The sequence below is a fragment of the Pantherophis guttatus genome, chromosome 1 (assembly GCF_059756535.1).
Source record: "Pantherophis guttatus breed Tessera chromosome 1, ASM5975653v1, whole genome shotgun sequence".
NCBI lineage: Eukaryota > Metazoa > Chordata > Lepidosauria > Squamata > Colubridae > Pantherophis > Pantherophis guttatus.
In genome coordinates, this window is record NC_142063.1 from 75,461,609 (window position 1) to 75,481,252 (window position 19,644).

At 37.8% G+C, this 19,644-nt stretch overlaps 1 protein-coding gene across 32 annotated transcripts in view; it reads left to right on the forward strand.

Annotated features, from left to right (window-relative positions):
* The first annotated feature begins 193 nt into the window (after positions 1–193).
* Positions 194–19,644, forward strand: part of CELF1 (CUGBP Elav-like family member 1) — a 55,518-nt gene continuing 36,067 nt past the window's right edge. For 3 of the 32 annotated variants that reach the window (XM_087882798.1, XM_087882804.1, XM_087882808.1), the window contains exons 1-3: positions 270–369; positions 979–1,035; positions 9,672–9,775. In XM_087882798.1, coding sequence (XP_087738924.1) covers positions 9,732–9,775 — 44 coding nt within the window. In that variant the 5' untranslated portion in view covers positions 270–369; positions 979–1,035; positions 9,672–9,731. The other 29 variants (XM_034417552.2, XM_087882801.1, XM_087882803.1 and 26 more) reach the window with 21 other exon arrangements.

Consider the following 19,644-nt stretch of genomic DNA (forward strand, 5'->3'; position numbering starts at 1 on the left):
GGGAGAAGGGACGCCGGCGACGGGCATCTAGGCAGCATCAGCCGCCTGAGGAGAACTGGAATCGGGCGCTTCGGCTCTGGGAACCAGCTGAGCGCGCTCATTCGTAAAACGGAGGGGAGGGAAGAGAAACACCGCGCTTGCGCCCTTTTTTTTTTTTTTTTTTTCCTCTTTCCCCCTTTTTGAGCGTCTCTCCGGGAGCTTCTCGATGGTCTCTCCCGGAAGTGCCGCCATCTTGCGAAACCGGCCTGAGGCGGAGGGAGGCAGGCGAGCGAGCGAGCCAGCGCGGGCGGATCCCCCTGGGGCAGGCGAGGGCGGTGGCCGCCAGGAGGAGCCCGGGAAGGGCAGGGAAGGGACAGCGCGCAACTGACGGTGAGTGCGCTCGGTCTCTTGCAACGTTGGGGGTGAACTTGTCTGGTATCTCTCCCGTTTTTAAAGAACGCGCTCCTTTCTCTTTTAGTCGGGGCCCTCGCTGCTATCGGAACCGCTTGGCTCGGCTTTCCCCCCTGCCGGGGTGGGAGGTTGGAAGGGTGGGAGAGAGGAACAGCTGGCTACTTGCCCCCTCCCCCCCCCACACACGCACACGATCTGAGCGTGGGTGCTTTGATCACGACGCCCACCCGCGTCTTAGCCGCGCGGGGGCTGCTTTCCTTGCACCTACCCAGCTGTAGTGAGTGTCCCAAGCCCACTTAGGAGGGTCTAGGGAGCCCCTGTGTGTGTGGTTGGTGGGGGGGGGGGAAAGCTGCCTTCCCAGCCTGTGCTTGAAACAAAACTCTTAAGCCAGGCGCTCCACGGGGTGGGGAGGGAGGGGGTTGGGCTGTCTCCGGGGTGGGGGTGGGGGTGGGGTGGAGAGACGGGTCGCATATTCGGGGCATTGCAAGTTTGCGTCGTCGCCATCCCAGGGCCAGGGGGCGGGGCTCGTCCACTGGCGGCCGCTTGAAGGCTCGACGCGCAGGGTTTTCTTCTTCTTCTTCCCGTTAGGAAGCTCTAGAAAACAAGCAATTCAATCGCCCTGCCCTGCCCTGCCCCGCGGCTGTGGTAAGCGATCCCCTCGGCACCTGGCTTGGGTAAAATGACTCCGAAAGTGTGATGGAAGGAAGGGGGAAGGGAGGGAGGGGAAGGGAGATGCATTCCTGGCCTTTGCTGCATATGAACCCGGATGGGTCAAGAGGAGGAGGAGGAGGAGGAGGTGGGAATCCCTTGGAGGTTTAGGCACGTGGTACGGTGGAAATGACGATTTCCCGGCTCCCGTGAAACTTCGCGTGGATTGATAATGGAAACCTTGGGGTTCTCCCCTGGGAATTTGGCTCGGTCAAAGTGGGGGGGGGGGTGATACAAGCTGTTCTGAGTAGTCAGAATAGAAGATACTCTCACTTCAATAGGAGACAGATGAGGAAACGATAAGGGGAAGGGCTAGAGAGAGACCCCCTTTTTTTAAAAAAAGGGAAAAAAAATACGTTGCGTTTGTTTACTAAATGAAATTTAAGGGCTGCCAGATTCTAGAAAACTGGGCCGCTTGCCTTATAAAAGTAAGGCCGCTAAAAATATTTTTTAAAAAAAAAATGCAAAAAAAAAAAAAAAGTCCTGAAGGCAAAAATGTTAAAATAAAGGCAGGAAAAATTTGTTTATTTTGATTTGGTGCACTGTTCAAAACAGTAAGCTATGAGCTAATTATTTTATGATGTAGGCTAGGAAAGTTGTAGGTCCTTGGAATAATTTTAAAAGATCATTTAATGCCCCAATGCATGTCATGGTTGCCATGTATTCCACTGGTTGAAGCAATTTGTTAGAATACTTTGACATAGAAGAGGACATGCTGTGGATATACCATACTTGGCACAGTTTTATGTAATCTTGTACTATTTATAGTTTATTAGAATTTGCATAAATTAAACAATATTTCAAATACTTTTTGGAAGGCTTCACTTTGTTAGATATAATAGCTGAATTATATATTGACAATAGCTATTATATATTGACAGATTCCTTGGTGATTTTTGACTGAAAAAAGTGCAGTTATAAATTAAAGCCAAATCAGACTTAATTTCACACAGCAAAGATAATATTGAAAACTGTTAAATGTTAAAAGCCTCAATGGTTTGTTTCACTCCCTGAATGTTTTTATTAAGGGAGTGAAACAAATGTTTTGTCAGTAGAATAAGAAGGCATTTAGCCTTTTATAATTCTAGGACATATTCCAGACTCAAGAAGCTTCACTTGGTCCAGAATGCAGGTAGGTGGGCAATTATGGCTATCTCTAGGCCCATATTATACCTGAACCGGCTTCTAGTTTGCTTCCAGATGCAGTTGAGGGTGCTGATTATTACATACAAAGCCCTACATGGCATGAGCCGAGGGTATTTGAAGGACTCTATTACTCCCATAATTTCTAACAATCCATTAGATTTGGCAAGAGGGGCATGCCTAATTGCCTCAGGGTCCCATCTATTAGGGATTGTTATCTAGTGGGATTCAAGAAACATGCCTTTTCCATAGCTGTGTCTGCTCTCTGGAACACCACATTGCCCAGGGTTTGATTGACCCAGGCTCTGCTTGCTTTTTGGAAAACCTTATAAACCTGTTTTCCCAGGTATAAGGGCCAGGAAAGTAATTGAGCCCAAACAATTAGTGAATGGTGTTTTGGAGAGCTGTTTATTGTATTTTAATTCTTGTTAGCTCCTGTCAATCACATTGGTGAGATGGTTGGCCAAATAGATTAGGTACAGTCCCTGAAGAATATATAAACACACTCATTTGGGAAAAAGTAGTCTTTCAAATTACCTTGGCTCAACTGTGAACCATATAGGCCTTTATAGTTAAAACAAAAAAATCCCTAATTGAGTTTTTTTGTAAACAATATATTAATTGCTTTTTAAAAATCTAATTCGAGATAACAGCTTTCCTGAAAAGGATGCAACTATTTCTATAGAAGAGATAGAACAGAATAAGAGATAGAACAAGGACCACATGATACAATTATCTCTTTGTAGGAACCTTTTTTCACTCAAATCATAAAATATTTTGCTAGTGTTTTACTACGGTATATTACATTAAGTTTATACAACTTTCTCTTCTATAATTCTTTTATAGAAGGCCTCAAGCCTTATGTTTTTCCTCCAAATATTTATTTGAAGATTTGTTGGAAAAAATAGTTTTGTTACTATATGCAGAGCTTTACATTTTGTTATTTGTTCTCTTTGTAGTAGTTCCCTCTTGTACAAATATTGTGAATGGTGTGAGAAAACATTGATTAACAAAGTATGGTAAACCACAACTTAAATATTCTGAGCAATTATTGATTCATGCAACAAATTCAACCAACTATTCTAATTTAGGGCAATGTGTGAATCCAGTTTGGGTTATAATTCATGGCTTATTAATATGTGTGAATCAGGATATCTCCTATTACACAAATAGTACATCGCTGTGATGCATTTAGCCAACTAGAGAGAGGGAACTACATTTTGGATGGGAGATAGTTAAGGATTACAGTGGGCATAAGTAATGATACCACCAGAATGTGGATAGCTCAGGTTTTAGTACAGTACTTTTAATTTATTTTTATGCTTCCATTAAAAAAAACAGCTTTAAATGACTCTTGTATTTAAAGTGTTTTTGTTGTTTTGCAAAATTTTAGTAGCAGACATGCCATATATATTAGCAATTTGCTGACCAGTTTATAGTTTAGTTTACTTTGTTGTCATTGTACCTCATACAACTAAATTAAGTGCCATCTTCAAATAGGCATAGGTCACAAAAAAGAGGCCTGGGAGCCTCACATGCTTCATGGGTTGCTTGCTTCTTAACCAAACCAGAAAGATTCTATTACTCATTTCTTCAGTTATTCGCTAATGTAGCTCTAAAGCTTTTATTTTAATTATAGTTTGTCAGATCAGATCCCAAAACTATAGTTTTCATGAAACAAGCCAGTTTTATATTCTTAACTATGAAACTGGAAAAAAAAACTATATTTAAAGTTAATAATTCAGTTTTTGCAAATGGAAAGCAATAACTAATCTCAGAATCATGTTGAAATAGGAAACAAGGAAAAAGGTCTGAGGTTTGCTGTAGGTAAAATCCATCATGATAAACATGGTTAATATCTGAGCTGCTCTAATGATTAAGTTCTGATACATTTTTAACAATGCAACTCCTAAGCTTTTCTTTTTAATACCAGAAGTATTGCTTTGAAGATTCATGTTTATCATTGCTTGTTGACTGTCTTGTTCAGTACATTGAGCACCAAAGTCTTCAGAAGGAATTCATTAATATTTTTTCTTTCTCTGTCTAGTATCTCAGAGAAGATTGGAATATAACCTGATTTAATTTTCTCTTTAAAAAAATGTTTTTGGAACACTTCCTAGTAAAAGGAAATAGCTGGATTCACACATCACAGTATGCTGTACTTAACTTTGGTTTATTAAGCAATTATAATGGCCAAGTTAATTTCATGTAATACTGAGCCATAAACAGTAGCTGAGTTTATATTATATGCTAAGCCAGCGACCAAAGAAAATGTTTTGGCTTTAATGGAGTGTAGAAGTGGAATGCAGCCAAGCTCTTGTCTTCCTGACCATCTAGATGACCTAGTGGCACAGGCTAAGCAAATATTTCAAGCTCAGTATCCAGTTACAAATAATAAATTGCACATGTTAGAACTTACAATCAAATGTAGTATTTAACATATCTATCTCAAATATATTAAAATGTCCAGGGTAATTATACTATTAATTCTACTGGTTATAACTTTGATGGGCAAGAGCATCTAGAAGGCACCCTGTTTAAAACAACATATTATATTTAAAAAATCAATCAACCAATCTAACTTCAACACTAAAAACCCCAGGAAGAGCAAGCAACATGACAGGATGAGATTAAACCAAGCTTTTAACAATATTAATACCTAATTGGTTTTAGTAAGTGACAGAAAACTGTGGGAAACAGTGGGCAAGCCATAGACGCTTCTTCCTGGTTTTTAGCCAAAAAGATATATGTTCGGGAATATACAACTGCTTATTAGTTTTTTTAATCTAGTTCCAAAACATACCAAATGGCTGCCAGCTAAGACTAGAATGTCAGCATATCTTAGTAACAGCATGTTGAGAAATGACACTGGTTACATTCATACAGCAGAAACCAAAAAAACTGCTTTATAGTTTATTGCAGTGTGTGGGCACAGTTATGCAAAAAAATCCCAAGTAAAATCATAATTGATAATGGTATAACAATAGTATTTGCATTAACATACTGTTGTTATTGTCTGTATTATAAAAGTAGATACTTGACTTAAATGCATAATTTAGAATCCAAGTGATAGGTCTGTATACATGCAAACATGCCATATATTAGGTAGTATTTTCAGTTTACAAATAGCAATGTTGTTTATTGATATTAAATAGTATGTTATAGAGATAGAAAACAGGGAGGTTAAAGTGCCTTCTAAGACTTAAATTTCTAGAGGTTTAAAATACTTGTGTTTATTTTTTTTATTCATATAATGCCAAATACAGTAAACCTATTGCTTATCCCAAGTCTAAATGCAAATGTCACTTATTTATGAGGGGATCTTTTAAAGCCAACAGAGGCCCTAATGGGTCTTGCAAAATTCATAGACTAGTCTAACTGTAATTCATAGAATAAACAAAGCAGTTTGTTTTTAAAGTGAGTAGAAATATTTTCTTTATTTTTGCTATATTAAATATATAAGTGCTTATCAAATATAGGTGCTGGTAACATTTGTATTGCAAATTGGCTTTTCAAATTCAATTTAACCCAGATTACTCATATGTTTGCTTTTGCAGCCTGAGACTTGGTCATTTCTTGCTTGCTATCATGTGTAGTTCTCAATGCAAAGTTAGGGGTAATCCAATATGTATGCTTGGAATGAAAGCTGATTGGTAGCTTCACAAAAATATCTTTGTCCTGTGTAAAATTGATATCCCAGAGTGCATAATGTCCCTGACAGACATTAAAGCCTGTGAAATCTAGTCCTTTCCATGTGCACTTGTCCTTTATATATATATTTTGGAACTGCCACAAATGTTACATAATTGGAACTGAGTTTTTGGATTAAGAATTAGACTAATGTAAAGTTTATTTTTACTTTCTCAAGTTTCTAGATGACATTAGTGATTAATGTCTTAATATTTTTTTTTTCTCTGAGCAGATTTTTCTTGGTTTAAGTTACCTATTGTCAAAAGAAGTTACCCTGATTTTTAAATGTTTGGTCTCACTTGAGTGGCACCTGCTAAAACTGTCCTGGCCCAATCAGTTTTTTAAAAAGTGATGAATAACTGATGAGCCTTTAGATCAGTGTTGGTGAACTTTTTTAGGCTTGACATGTCAAAAATTCAGAAAATGCCCAACTTTGCTCTGCTGGCACGTTACCCATGCATACACACGCACACACCCAGCAAAAGAGAAACAATTATATTTTCCCCATTTAGGCCATCCTTAACAATGGCATGTAGAAGCAGTGCTAATGCTAAGCCTCAAGTAGAGGCCTGGGGCTCAATTTTAGCCCTAACCTGACTGCTGCCACTCAAAAAGGCCACCTGGTGCTGTTCCCCAATCTGCTGTGTGCCAGTTACCTTCAGTAAGTATTCTCTTTTTATTGACAGGCCCCTGTAACCTACCCAAGGCTGCAGTGGGTTGCATGAGGCCTTAGTTCTTGGGACTTCAGAGAATACTCTTCCGCAGCCTCTGAAACTGCATAAAAGCACTCTCTGTTCTCACACAATTTTCAGAGGGTTTAGAGGTCATGTGATATCCCATTATCGTGTGGCCCTTGCAGCCTCCGAAAATCACACGAGAACAGGTCATGCTTCAAGAATAGTTATTAGGTATTGTTAAATGCTGGCATGCCACTCAAAACATTGTGGCATGTCACCATTGAGAGCCATGGCATAGGTTTGCCACCACTTTAGATTCTCTTGAATTTCAACTCTCCAGTGTAGCCAGCATGCCCATAATGAAGATTACTATGATGGTCAGTTTATCAATCTCTAGTTTAAAACTTTCCATTAAAATGCACATTCTAGGCTTACCAAATTACTATATGTCATTATTTCCACTTCTGTTTCATTTGTTTTCATGGTCATTTGTTTCTATTTTTTCCAAACAGAAATGGCCTCTTGGAAAACAAAGAATGAATCAAATATTGTAGAAAATACTAGGCAGCTTTTTGAGGCAGGAGCATAAGAGATACCCCCATTCCTTTGATTTTTATTTTACTTGTTAAAATATTTTTCTCAGATTATCATTGCTGCTACCTGAGTACTTTTCATAAACATATTACTAAATAACTGTTTCTTATGCTACATTTTTCTTCATATCTGGCTCCTTGCTAATTTTTTTCTTTTGTCCTGAAAGATAAAATCCCCATGGCACCATCGTTAATCTGTCTAGTGCTTTAATAATTCTTGTCATATTGCTATTATGGACAAGTGAAGGCAGTTTCCTGGAATTTGTCAGTCATCTTATTCCATGTTTATATGTACTGAGATGGCATGTAGACAGAGCCTTATATATCATCTCTGAACATTAGAAGCCTACCTCCCATGAATTGAAATTGGAATGTGGCTGATCTTTATACTTTCATTCTAATGAGACTAGCTTTTCTCTGAGTTCTTTAGCATATACACATTTAGAAGAGGCAGTCATTTTTCCCCCATTGGAGTTTATAGCTGCAGAAACAGCAAAAGAAATGTATGCTGCTTCTCCTACTTTCTCAGTACAATTCAGGGTAATATTTATATTGTTTGTTACATAACAGTCCTTTCCTTTCAATTACAGGTAGTCCTCAATTAATCGCCATTAATTCAGTGACTGTTCAAAATTACATTGAATGAATTCTACTTATACCTGGTCCCTGAAGTTATGGCCATTGCAGCTCCCCCATTATCACATAATCAAAATTTGGGTGTTTGGCAGCCCTCTACACATACAACTTCAAGTCTCCCCATCCACCTGCCCCCCACCCCAAATAATCTCTGCCCTTGTGGCCACTCTGCTCAATGGCATTCCTCAGTGACCATGGTACTGAGACTGAAGTAGAAGCCCAGGATCTTCAGCAGTCTCAGCCAGCCAAGAGATTAATGTCACGTAGGGCAGGGAGCTTTACTGATACCAAGGGGAATATCAAAGATACATTACCTATTTCTGCCCTAGAATCTCAGTAGTAATTCAGATCGCATCTTTATAAGTATGAAGCTAAGATGTGCTTCAGTTAGTATCAGTTTGCACTTATCTGATCTGTTGCCCTCCTCTCAATTACAAGGCTTAATATTTGGTGGAGCCTAAATATAATGTCTGCTATTGTTGAAAAATATTCACAATTGAGGTTGTATGTGCTGTAGTTTTGAAGACGTGTCTCAATAATCAGCGAATTAGTGAAATGTAATGGTTAGGGACTTGAATTAAAACTGGGGAAAGAGATTTAGGTTTACCTCTCAGCTAGGGTTGCTTCATGGGCAGCTTTGAGTGAATCAGTCCCTCTCAGCCAACTTGCCTGTAGGATTTTATTGTGGGGAGAAAATGGGTAGAGGGAGTAATATCTCTACTGTTGTGAACTCCTGGAGACAAGTCAGTATACAAATAAATTATTTGAACAAGCAAAATTGCTATTGTACACTGAATTTAACTTAAAATTGCATGCTGCTTAATATGGGATAGGTTATTGTTCTAACCTTTTTTTATTGACATTGATTGGTAGACACTTCCCTTCTTTCAGGCTTTCTTTTATGCCCAGGATTAAATTTGGGACCTTCGACTGTCATAATATGTGCTTTATCATTGAGCAATAACCCTTTCTATTTAAAATCCTTAAATTTTTCTGAAGATTGTAAATTTAAACCTTTTCAAATATTATTAAACCTATTCAAATATTGGTGAAATCTGTAGGGAAAATGGTTAGAGGCTTCTTTAGGAAGCCCTCTGTGTATTTGTACCCTTAGTTTATTTACTACTTTTGGGACAACAGTTCAGTACTTCCTGTTACCACCACCTATCTACCTCCTAAATCTATTTTCTGTGAGAGGTAGGTCTTTTATGCCCCAAGCTGCTATTCTGGCAATTAAAAAGTCATAATTTCAGTGGTGACTCCTCTTGACTCTGAAACTTAGAGGCACAGGGACAGGATTCACTCTTTCCTAGTGACTTTTGTGAGCTAAGCCAGTTTCACAAGGCATAAACAAAATCAAAACTTTTTAAAGGAAAAGTAAGATGTAAATAAAACAAAAAAAAATCTGTTTTAACTTGGAGTAATAAGATATAAACATTCATTGTTGAAATAAATTGCAGAACTGTCCAGTTCAAGTTATATAGAAATTGGCAAATTGTTAAAAAGGAAAAATCTAAAATACATATGGTGCTCTTCTATTAAAAGTGGAGGTCTCTATACCCAAAGTTTCCAGAAAAAGATAAGCAAAGTTACATATTGTTGTTATGGATCACCAGAATTTCCAAAGAAAAGCATGTATCTTCAGCAGACAGCCTGAAATATAGATAAAAGATCAAATAAACCTCCAGATATCATACCCTATATGAAATTGTGACACCTCACACCAGGCAAATAAATAAATAAATACACAAATAGACACAAATGCCTGGCTTGAGATTTTTGCTATTTACTATAGAAATAGCAGGTTTCTGAAGCAAATGTGTTTCTACCTCAGTTTCCTAGACTTTTCCAGCTTCTTGCAAATACAAACTGTTACTCAGAGATTGATGAAGAGATGGAAAACCTTGCTCTTTTCCAGCCACAGTCCACAGACTTCTGGTGAGTTCTTTGTTGTAAAAGGATCAACCTTTTGTATTTATAGCAGAGGGAGGGGCTCAGGTAATCTGACTCGGCACATAATTAAGAACCATGTGTCACTTATGCCATGTGGGGTGTTAATATGTTCTATCTGGCAAGCAAGTTACAATCACAACAGCTACATTCTGAGAATTAAAGGCTGGAATCCTTCTGTTAAGGAGTTCTGTATCTTTTATAAAACTTCTTTGTCCTGTACAAGTTTTGGTAGCATATGGGCAACAATATTGGCTCACAAGGCAGAGAGCAGTATAACTACAGTAGAAAGCTGCTGACCACGACCAAATTGGGTTCCGACCAAAAAATTCACAAAATTTTTGAATCTGGTCACGAACACATACTTGGGTGGTGATCAAACACGGCCACAGCCAATTTCCCTCATCAGAGCCATTTTTTTTGTAAGCAACAAATTTCCTGTTGTTTATTTACAAAAAACAGCCACCCACGTGTGGCCACTGCATTAATTTTGCAATTAACCATGGCCTCTAATCAAGTGAGTCTGTCTTGGCTTGGCGATGGATCCTGCCTCAGCTTCACTTGGCCATCATACCTTCAGTTCCTCTCACTGCCCACTCCCCGAGACGCCCAACCTTTCTTCCAAGCACGCCTCCTAAGGCTCATGCTACTTGAAAAGTCGCTTCTCCCTCACTTCCCCCAACCAGCGCTGTTGCTGCTGGAGCCCCTCATCCTTTACACCACTGCCCCTGCCCCAGCCAGACTGCGATTAACGCCCCCGCCTCGGCCAGTCCTCTCAACTGCAGACCAGAGAAAAGAGTCGATCGCCAGTGCTCTTCGGCTCCCGGACCTCCCTCGACTCCATCGTGCTACGGAAACAGCCACCCTCTTGGCAGTGCCCCGCCTCTCTATGTCCGCAGCTGCCGGAGCAGTGCTTCCGCCTCTTCTTTAGAGTTCCTCTGATTTGCCCCATTATACATTTATTTGGAAAATATTTCTTCACACAGCATGCTGGGACTTGAAGTAAAATTGACAAAAACACCGGAGAGAACTACAAAACATGGACTACCATGATTTAGACTCTGTCTTAGGCGTCTAAGAAAGTGCCTATGTAGAAATACGAATGAGCTACAGTTTGTAAGGGTCTGGAACAGATTGATCATATTTACATATAATCCAATTTTGGAAATTAGGTTTGAGTCACGACCAAATTGGGTTGCGACCAAAGTTAAGGAACGAATTATGGTCGTGACCAGAAGTTCTACTGTATATGGCCTGCTGGTCAAAATATTAAAAAAATGATGTTTAATATTTTCAAAGAATGCTGTATGTATTATGAATACAGCAAATAATTTGGAAGGTTACATGTTCTTTATCTCAGTAAAATATATTAAAAGACTTGATTGACCAAAATTATGGGTGTGAAAAAACTACTGGCCTATCTGGTAGTAGACACACACATGGAAGATTGAGACTTGAAAAGTAAGAAAAGTAAATGGAATATTAAAGTCTGGTATGTGAAACAAAAAACAATTGAAAAGTTGTAATAAATATTAAAATATTCTGATTTTGTGGAGCAGAGTTGATAAATGTGTATAGGGAAGTAAAAGATGTATTTAATTATGAATAAGAAGACTAAAATGTCAGAACATGTGATTGCTATCAGTTAGATTGTGGGTCTGTATGAAAATAGGAATTTATAGGTTGCATATTTTTTCGGGAGTATAAATGATAATGGAAGAACCAGAGCTCAGTTTTGGTAAAAAATGTACAAACTCCCTCCTGCCTGACATACAGGTTGTCCTCAACTTACGACCACAATTGAGCCCAAAATTTTTGTTGCTAAATGAGACATTTGTTAAGTGAATGTTGCCCCATTTTATGACCTTTCTTGCCACAATTGTTAAGTGAATCACTGCAGGTGTTAAGTTAGTAACATGGTTGTTAAGTAAATCTGGCTTCCCCCATTGACTTTGCTTGTCAGAAGGTTACAAAGAGTGTTTACATAACTTTGGGATATTGCAGTCGTCATAAATATGAGTCAGTGAATAGATAGTCTTCCAAGCGCCTGAATTTTGATTATGTGAACGTGGGGAAGCTGCAGTGGTTGTAAGTGTGAAAAACGGTCATAAATCACTTTTTTCAATGCCAATGTAACTTCAAACAGTCACTAAATGAACTGTTGTAAGTTGAAGACTACCTATTCATTTTCCTATCCTCTTTTAAGATAAGCAATATTATGTGAATCTTTGAAAAGGAGTAAGAATTACAAAAACATTAAAGGCTTAAGATCAGAAAAAGAAAAGGAAACATAGTTAAAGCTAGTTTATTCCAGTGCCATTTTCAGGTTATGCCAGTCTAGAACATAACATGCATACACTGTTCTGGACATACAGCAGATAAGTTTTGGTGGTCTCTATTTGGATTGAAATGCATATTCTGGTAGAATTCTTTCCAGTAAAGGATGTAATACTGGTAAGGGGGCACTTATGGGAGAGGAGTGGAAAGAGTGCAAGATTTACCAACTTTGCCCAATCAACAAATGTGCAATAATGTTTTATTCTGAAATTCATATATGCATGATGTATGAACATCAACTTGAGTACAAAGATAATATGTAACAAGAGGGAAGAAGGAAACATTAAGTATAAAAAAAGTGATCCAGTGATTCAGAGAGCCAGAAATGAATACAAAGGAAAATTCTTTGATGGACATTAGATTTTTATTTTTAAATCTCCATTTTGAATATGTAGACTAAACAAAAAGCTTTTCATTTTATACACAAGGAAACAAATGAACATAATGTGATCTTTTTACGATGAACAATTTAGAAAATGACTTTTAGATGAGAATATTCAAGTTCTATTTTTAAAAAAAGAATTAGAAGATAAATGGATCGATTGAATGAAAATGGACTTTAGGAAAGAGAATGTATTGAAAGCTGCTTGGAACAGAGTAAGACAAATACGTACTTCTGTGGAACTATTTCGCTAATTGTGGAACTCTACATTTGCATACGTAGACTTATCCAAATAAGAATTATGAAAAAAAGATGCTTCATGGAAAAATGAGATGAAAGGTGAAAAAAATGACTTGGAAAATCAAAATCAAAAAGATAATGTATAATAAGCATATAGAGAAAAAGATAGTTGTAAAGTATTAATTAAAAAGGTCAGAAACATGAAAAGAGAAAGTGCAAAGCAATTTTAATGAAAATGTTTCAGTAGGGGATGAAACAATTACTTTCGTGAGATTGTGGGGGTTACTGTGTGAATCCCAAAATAGGCACAACCTTTTAAAAAGTGTATTACATTTTTATATCTATAGAGCCAAACAGTTGCATGTCTCTGCAGGTGATCCTAGACCTATGAACATTCGGTCAGTAGCTATTCCAAGTTAAGACAACAGTGAATGAATGGTGGGTTACAACTGGTTCTCAGAATTCCAGTTGTCCCAGCATCCTAATGGTCATGTGATTACCATTTGCACTTACAACTGGTTTACAAATATCCCACAATCATGTGATTGTGATTTTGTAACCCTGTCCATTTCCCTGGAAAGTCAAGAGGGAAATAGGCAGGGAAGGTCACAAGCCGCTGGGGTATGTCTCCCCACTCATGCACCCTCCTTATCCTCTGTGCCCTCAGTCTGCATAAGTCATTCATGCATCTCCATCAGTGTTGGGTTTCTACTGATTCGCCCTGGTTCAGGCGAACTGGTAGTGGTGGCGGTGGGAGGCTCCGCCCACTCGCCTAGACATCATCACGGATGTTCTGCGCATGCGCCGAAGCACTGAGCGTGAGCAAAGCAAATACATACATGCACACATTCCCAATTTCGAACCAGTAGCAGAGGTAAGTGGAACCCACTATTGATCCCCATGCATCCTCCCCAACCCAAATTGCATCACTGTACACCCTCCCCAAGCCATATGACGTCTCTTGCATACCCTCTCTTACCCATGCACCACCTGTTTCCCTTCACACCCTCCTTGACTTATATGGCACTTCTCATACTTGCTCCCCACTCCCTCTTCTACCCAGCAGCATCAGCCTATTCCTCATGGTCTTGACACTTGCAACTTCCTGCCTTTGCAACTTCCTGCTGGCTTACCCACTCATCCTCTTTGGTTGTGGGAGGCTGGAGGAATTTGCCTCCCTTAATGAGTGTGGGTTTCAGGTAACGATAGGAACCAGGACTATAGGGGTTGCTGTCATTAAGCAGTGCAATTGTACTTTACAGATGCATTGCTTAGTAACAGAAATTCCAGTCTCCATTGCTGTTGTAAGTTGAGGACCACCTGTACAATAGAGTGTTTATATGAAGGAGCTTTGCATGTGTATTCTGCTAAATCTCAGTTCTTACTTAGATTATGCCAGAAATAGGACTTAAATATAGCCCAGCATCTCATTTCTCTCAGTGCCCAACCACAAGTTGACAAGAAGTACTCAGGAAATTTAGGACAAATCAAAACAACTTTTTTAACAGCAAGTGGTTAATTTAAAGCATTTGCTACAGCAGAATAATAACCACTTAGATCATGGCTTTAAGAGAGCAGATTTCTACTAGTAGTTAACAGTACATCATGGCATTTTCTGCAACATTAAAGGTTAGTGTGCCACTGAATAATAGAAACACTAGGGAAAGTCTGTTATATTCATATTCTGCTTGTGAATTTAATACCTTTTATATGTTTATATAAACCCATCTGTGTATAAACCTATTTTTGATTTTAACAAAATCATAAAAATGTGTCATCTGTGGATAAACCAACCTCAAAAGTTGTACTTTAATTTTCACAATTGGTTTCTCCATGGGTGGCAAATTTTTCATGGTTAAAATTTTGACGGTTTGCTTCTTCATGGACAGGATTAATTATGAGTATACATAGGATGTATGGACAATTTTAAAACATATATATTCTAATAGATTAGCACCGCTTTAAGGTGCTGGCTCTCGCCTATAAAGCTGTACATGGCACGGGCCCAGGGTACTTGCGGGACCACCTCCTACTGGCCTCCCACTGCCCAGTGCGGTCACATAGGGCTGCCCTCCGGGTGCCATCGGCCAGACAATGTCGGTTGGTGGCCCCCAGATTGAGAGCGTTCTTGGTGGCCACGCCAACCCTCTGGAATGAATTACCCTCTGAGCTCCGGACAGCCCCTGATCTCCGTTCCTTCCACAAAGATCTTAAGACCTGGCTTTTTACTCAAATCACCTGATCTGGTTGGGTTTTTTAGTTAACTGTGGGATTTTAAATTGGATTTTTAATGCTATTTAGTGTTATTGTTTTTATTGTCATTTTGTACTTGTGAGCCGCCCCGAGTCCTTCGGGGGAACAGCGGCGTATAAATTTTAATAAAATAAATAAATGAATAAATAGATAAGCCCAACTGTGAATAAGCTTAGCCCAAATTTTGGATGTATTTTGTTACCTAAAATTCTCAGATTATGCCCAAGTACTTTTCTCGAATGCTTTTCTCTCTTATGCTCTTTTATAGGGGCATTCTCTGTCTTCTCATCTATGTAGAAATAGGTAGAAAATTTGTGTTATCTCCAGTTTTCCAGATTATTGGATTCACAGTTAATCATTCCTCCTTATTTGTGAGATTAATGGGAGATAGAATCAAGCTACATTTGAAATACATTAATAAGTTAATACATTAATAAGAATTAATACATGAGTGAGATTAAAAAAATATGTTTTAACATCTTGGTATTTGCCATGTTAAATGCAGATGTTTATTGATTTTACCAAGGGGAAAAAAAGAAGAAAATAATGTGAGTATAATTTTTGCCCTAATATGTTGTGGAGAAAATTGATACTGAATCAGCAAATATAACCTATTATAGTGTTATCCAGAATCAGTAAATATAAAATGTAATTGTAAACAAGCAAATATATTTGAAGTAGATAGAGATTAATGCATTAAATGTGTATGGAAGTTCACTTTGGGGGAAAAAGTATAGAATTATATCTTTGAATATTCTAATGAATGTGATTTTAAAAAACTGTAATTTTCAGGGTTTTAAAATTGTCCTGTCTTAGGTGGTGTACGTGACTTGTATTTTGATAGAATTGTGTATGTGTGTATCTCTTTATCTCATGGTGGCATAGGGGAGTTGGAAGTAGATATAAGACAGGCAACCATGGCTCCTGTTGCTAGGAAGCCTTTTACATAGAACATTTTATGGCATGTTTTTATTTAGTTAGTATCTATACAGCTTACTTGCTACATGATAAATAAGGACAATTATATACTCAAAAAATATTTGCTGACAGTTAGATTACAGAGATTTATTCAACAACATTTTTAGAGCTGCATTGTTTTTACAGGACTAAACCCTGAATTTGAATCCTGTAGAGCTTGTATCTTGAGAAAAACGTTCAACATGCAAAGTAGTAATTTCAACGCAGTATTAGTATTGTTCATTTCTATGGAGGAAAGATCATACTAGTAATTTGTTTATATTTTCAAGAATGTTTGAATAGTTTCTGAATTTCTTTAACAATGAATTTGCGGAGCTGGCAATTATCGGTAATCCTTGACTCGCAACCACAATTTGGTCCAGAATTTCCATTCTAACTTGATGCAGTTTAAAGCAAGTCATCATGTGACTAGACCCAATTTTAGGACCATTTTTTTTACCACGGTCTTTAGCGTGATCACTGCAGTCATTAAATAAAACCTCACAATCCGTAAGTGAATCTGGCTTCCCCAGTTGATTTTCCTTGTTAAAACTGACTGGGAAAGTGGCAAATTGTGATCACATGATTGCAAGATCCTGCAGTCCTCATAAATGCAAATCAACTGATCACATGACTGTGGGGGTGGTGCAACAGTCATCAAGGCTGGGTTGTCAGTCACTTTTTCCGAGGCCATCATAACTTTGAAATGTCATTAAACAGTTGCAAGTTGAGGAATACCTGTATATATAGTGTCTCTTGTATAGTTATACATTCAAGGCAGAAATAATATTTGTTTAGTTATTTTTCACATTTTTAAACCACTCCTCCCTTATAATTCCTTATATCTGGGTTTATAAATCTTACTGGGAAATAGGTGGGGTGAGACTAGTTACATATTATTTTTACCTGGATCAAATCAGCATGCACTACTTTATAATATTATCTTGCCTCATATCAGGAGCATAATGTAATGAGTACACACACCAGGAACTCGGTGTATTACTGAGTCCTGTAATATTGTTCCATTTAAATGTAATATTTACTATCATTTTTTGAATAGAGAGCGTGATTAGATTTATGAAGTAAGTTAGAGTTCCTTCTGCTCTGTTGCACACAAACATCTTTGTGGATCTGACACTGTTTATCTAACAGTGCGCTCAATACTGCTTGAGTAGGGGAAATTGCACAAAACAAGTCCAGTGCATCAGCATTTTCATTGTATACTGAGCTGAGTCTCTTCATATGGTCACATCCCCTTTTTAATCCTGGTCCTCATGTTTCTTTCCCAGTCCAGCCTGTTTTTGTGGTGTCTGTTGCTGGTCTCCCTGAGCTTATGTTCCTGTGGTTTGAATGTTTTTCTATGTGGCTCAGTGTGTTAAGACCTGCAGAACTTAAGTGGTGGTATTCAATTGGTTCGACAGGACAGTGATCTAGCATTAGTGGTTTGTGGTAAGCAGAGAAGTGATGGCTGCTTTTAAGTTGGATTTCCTCCCAGAAATGATGGTGGATCATTGCTCCTTGAATGCCAGCCCGATGTAAGTATTTTGTTTTCAAAGTCATCTACATTGATTGCTTTGAGTTTATTATTTTGAAGGGTTTGGGGGTGGGAAGTTTGCTCAATTGAGATTTTTAAAAAAAGCAAATACATGTATTTAACTAATAAAATGGAGCCTGAAATATATTTAGTTAGATCAGTATTGGGCAAAATAGTCAATTGTTCCATAGTCAGCTAATTCTAGGGAGATACATTTTATTTGTAAATATGTAGCTAATAGTAATAAAGCTGTATAATTTGGCATGTCATTCTAATCTAGGAAGTAATGCCCTAAAATACATGTAAATCTTTGTAGCTTGATATTTAGCACATTAAATATGCAATTTAATGTACTATATTTCCTCACGCTTTGCTATATTTTAAACCCAATTTTTTTAAAGAATTAATTACTAAGGGGCAACATAGTTATCAAAGTATTACAGTTATCTATGATTTATTATTGAAATATTCACTACATTGGAATAAATTGGCTTCAGGTAAGTGTGCAAAGTATGTTGACTTATATTTCTTCAGATAAACTCAGTATGCTTTATGTTAAAGTACATTAGAGTCCCTCAGTCTTTATCAATACATGATAACTTCTCTGAATTAATAGTTTGACATGGTTGTATGTGTCCATAGAGCTTTCTAGAATATAAGAGATCAAGTCCCTTCCTCACATATCTTGAGGAATCTTAATTCAGTGAAAGAAAAAGAAACACTATGGGAAGGGGAAGAGGAGTTCGAATTAGAGATATATAGGAAATAATGCATTACTTCAGTTGGAAATATTTAGACTGAATCACAGCAGAAATGGAAATGTGTCTATCAACACTTATATCCTAAATAAATTGCCTTTCAGACAGTACTCAACAATTTATAGATGTATTTAGTTTTACTTGATAATAGTTTATGGCAGAAATCCTCAGGTATGCATTTTATTTATTCAATTTATAAGGCCACCGATATCAAACAAGTGACTGAGGGGTGAACAATATAAAATCAATTAAAACCGAATTACAAGCACAACACATAAAAAATAAATACAGCTGCCAAGAAATTACAATCCAACCAGCAAATGGGACCCTTAACAAAATGGGACCCTTACCAGATCCCAGTATATAACTGTGTCTTTAAGATCTTACGAAAGGCCAAAAGGGTCAGGGCTATTCTAATCTCTGAAGGGAGAATGTTCCAGAGGACATTTTTGTTAAGCTGTCAGTGTTAATTGTATGTACCACCATGATTCACTAAAATACTTCAACATTTATATTTAATATCAAAATGTAATTGCTTCTCCATTTGGTAGAGCTTATCCCATATCTTCATTTAAGTAAGAAAGATGCATTTTTTTTCTTTAAACATATTTCTTAAGCTTTGAATTAATTAAAAAAGAAGTCATAACAGTACCTTAAATTTGTTCATTGGGTTTAACAAATTAAGCATAAGATGATAACGGCCATTAGAAATAAATTTTGAAAATTTTGAAACAAATTTCATAAAGAAAATAGCATTAAAATTATATTTCAAATCTCACTTGAATTATTATTGTTTTTCCCCCTGATGGTCAGTAAAGAAATAGATGTTGGCACTTCCTGGAAATTATGCTGCACACTCCTTAGGTAAATTTAAAAATTGCCCCATATACATATTCTACTTCAGTTCTAAACTCCAAATATTAAATATATATATTAAACGGGAAGGAAGATCACGTATGATATAAAAGGATTAAAGAAGGAAACCTTTGTGGTCTTTTGTTACTTTTAAGGATTAATATCAGGGAAATTATTCTACAAATGCTTTTAAATACTTAAAATTTAGCATACTTTATTCCTTTGAGGTGACTATTTAAAGCAGGAGTGTCAAACTTGATTTCATTTGAGGGATACATCAGGGTTGTGTTTGACCTCAGGGGGCCAGGGTGGACATGGCCATCTTGATGTCACTCGTGTTGGGGGTGCCTGTGGTGGCCCGAGTGCTCTGCCAGGGAAAACGGGCTCCCGAGCTCCGTTTTTGGCTGTGACGGCCTCCTGCAACCTTCTGCCAGTGAAAATGGAGCTCAGGAGGCAAGCTCCATTTTTGCTGGCAGAGGCACTGCGGGCCATTCCATTGCTGTTTCCAGGTCTAGTCCTTTGTTGTTTCCAGGGCCAGATC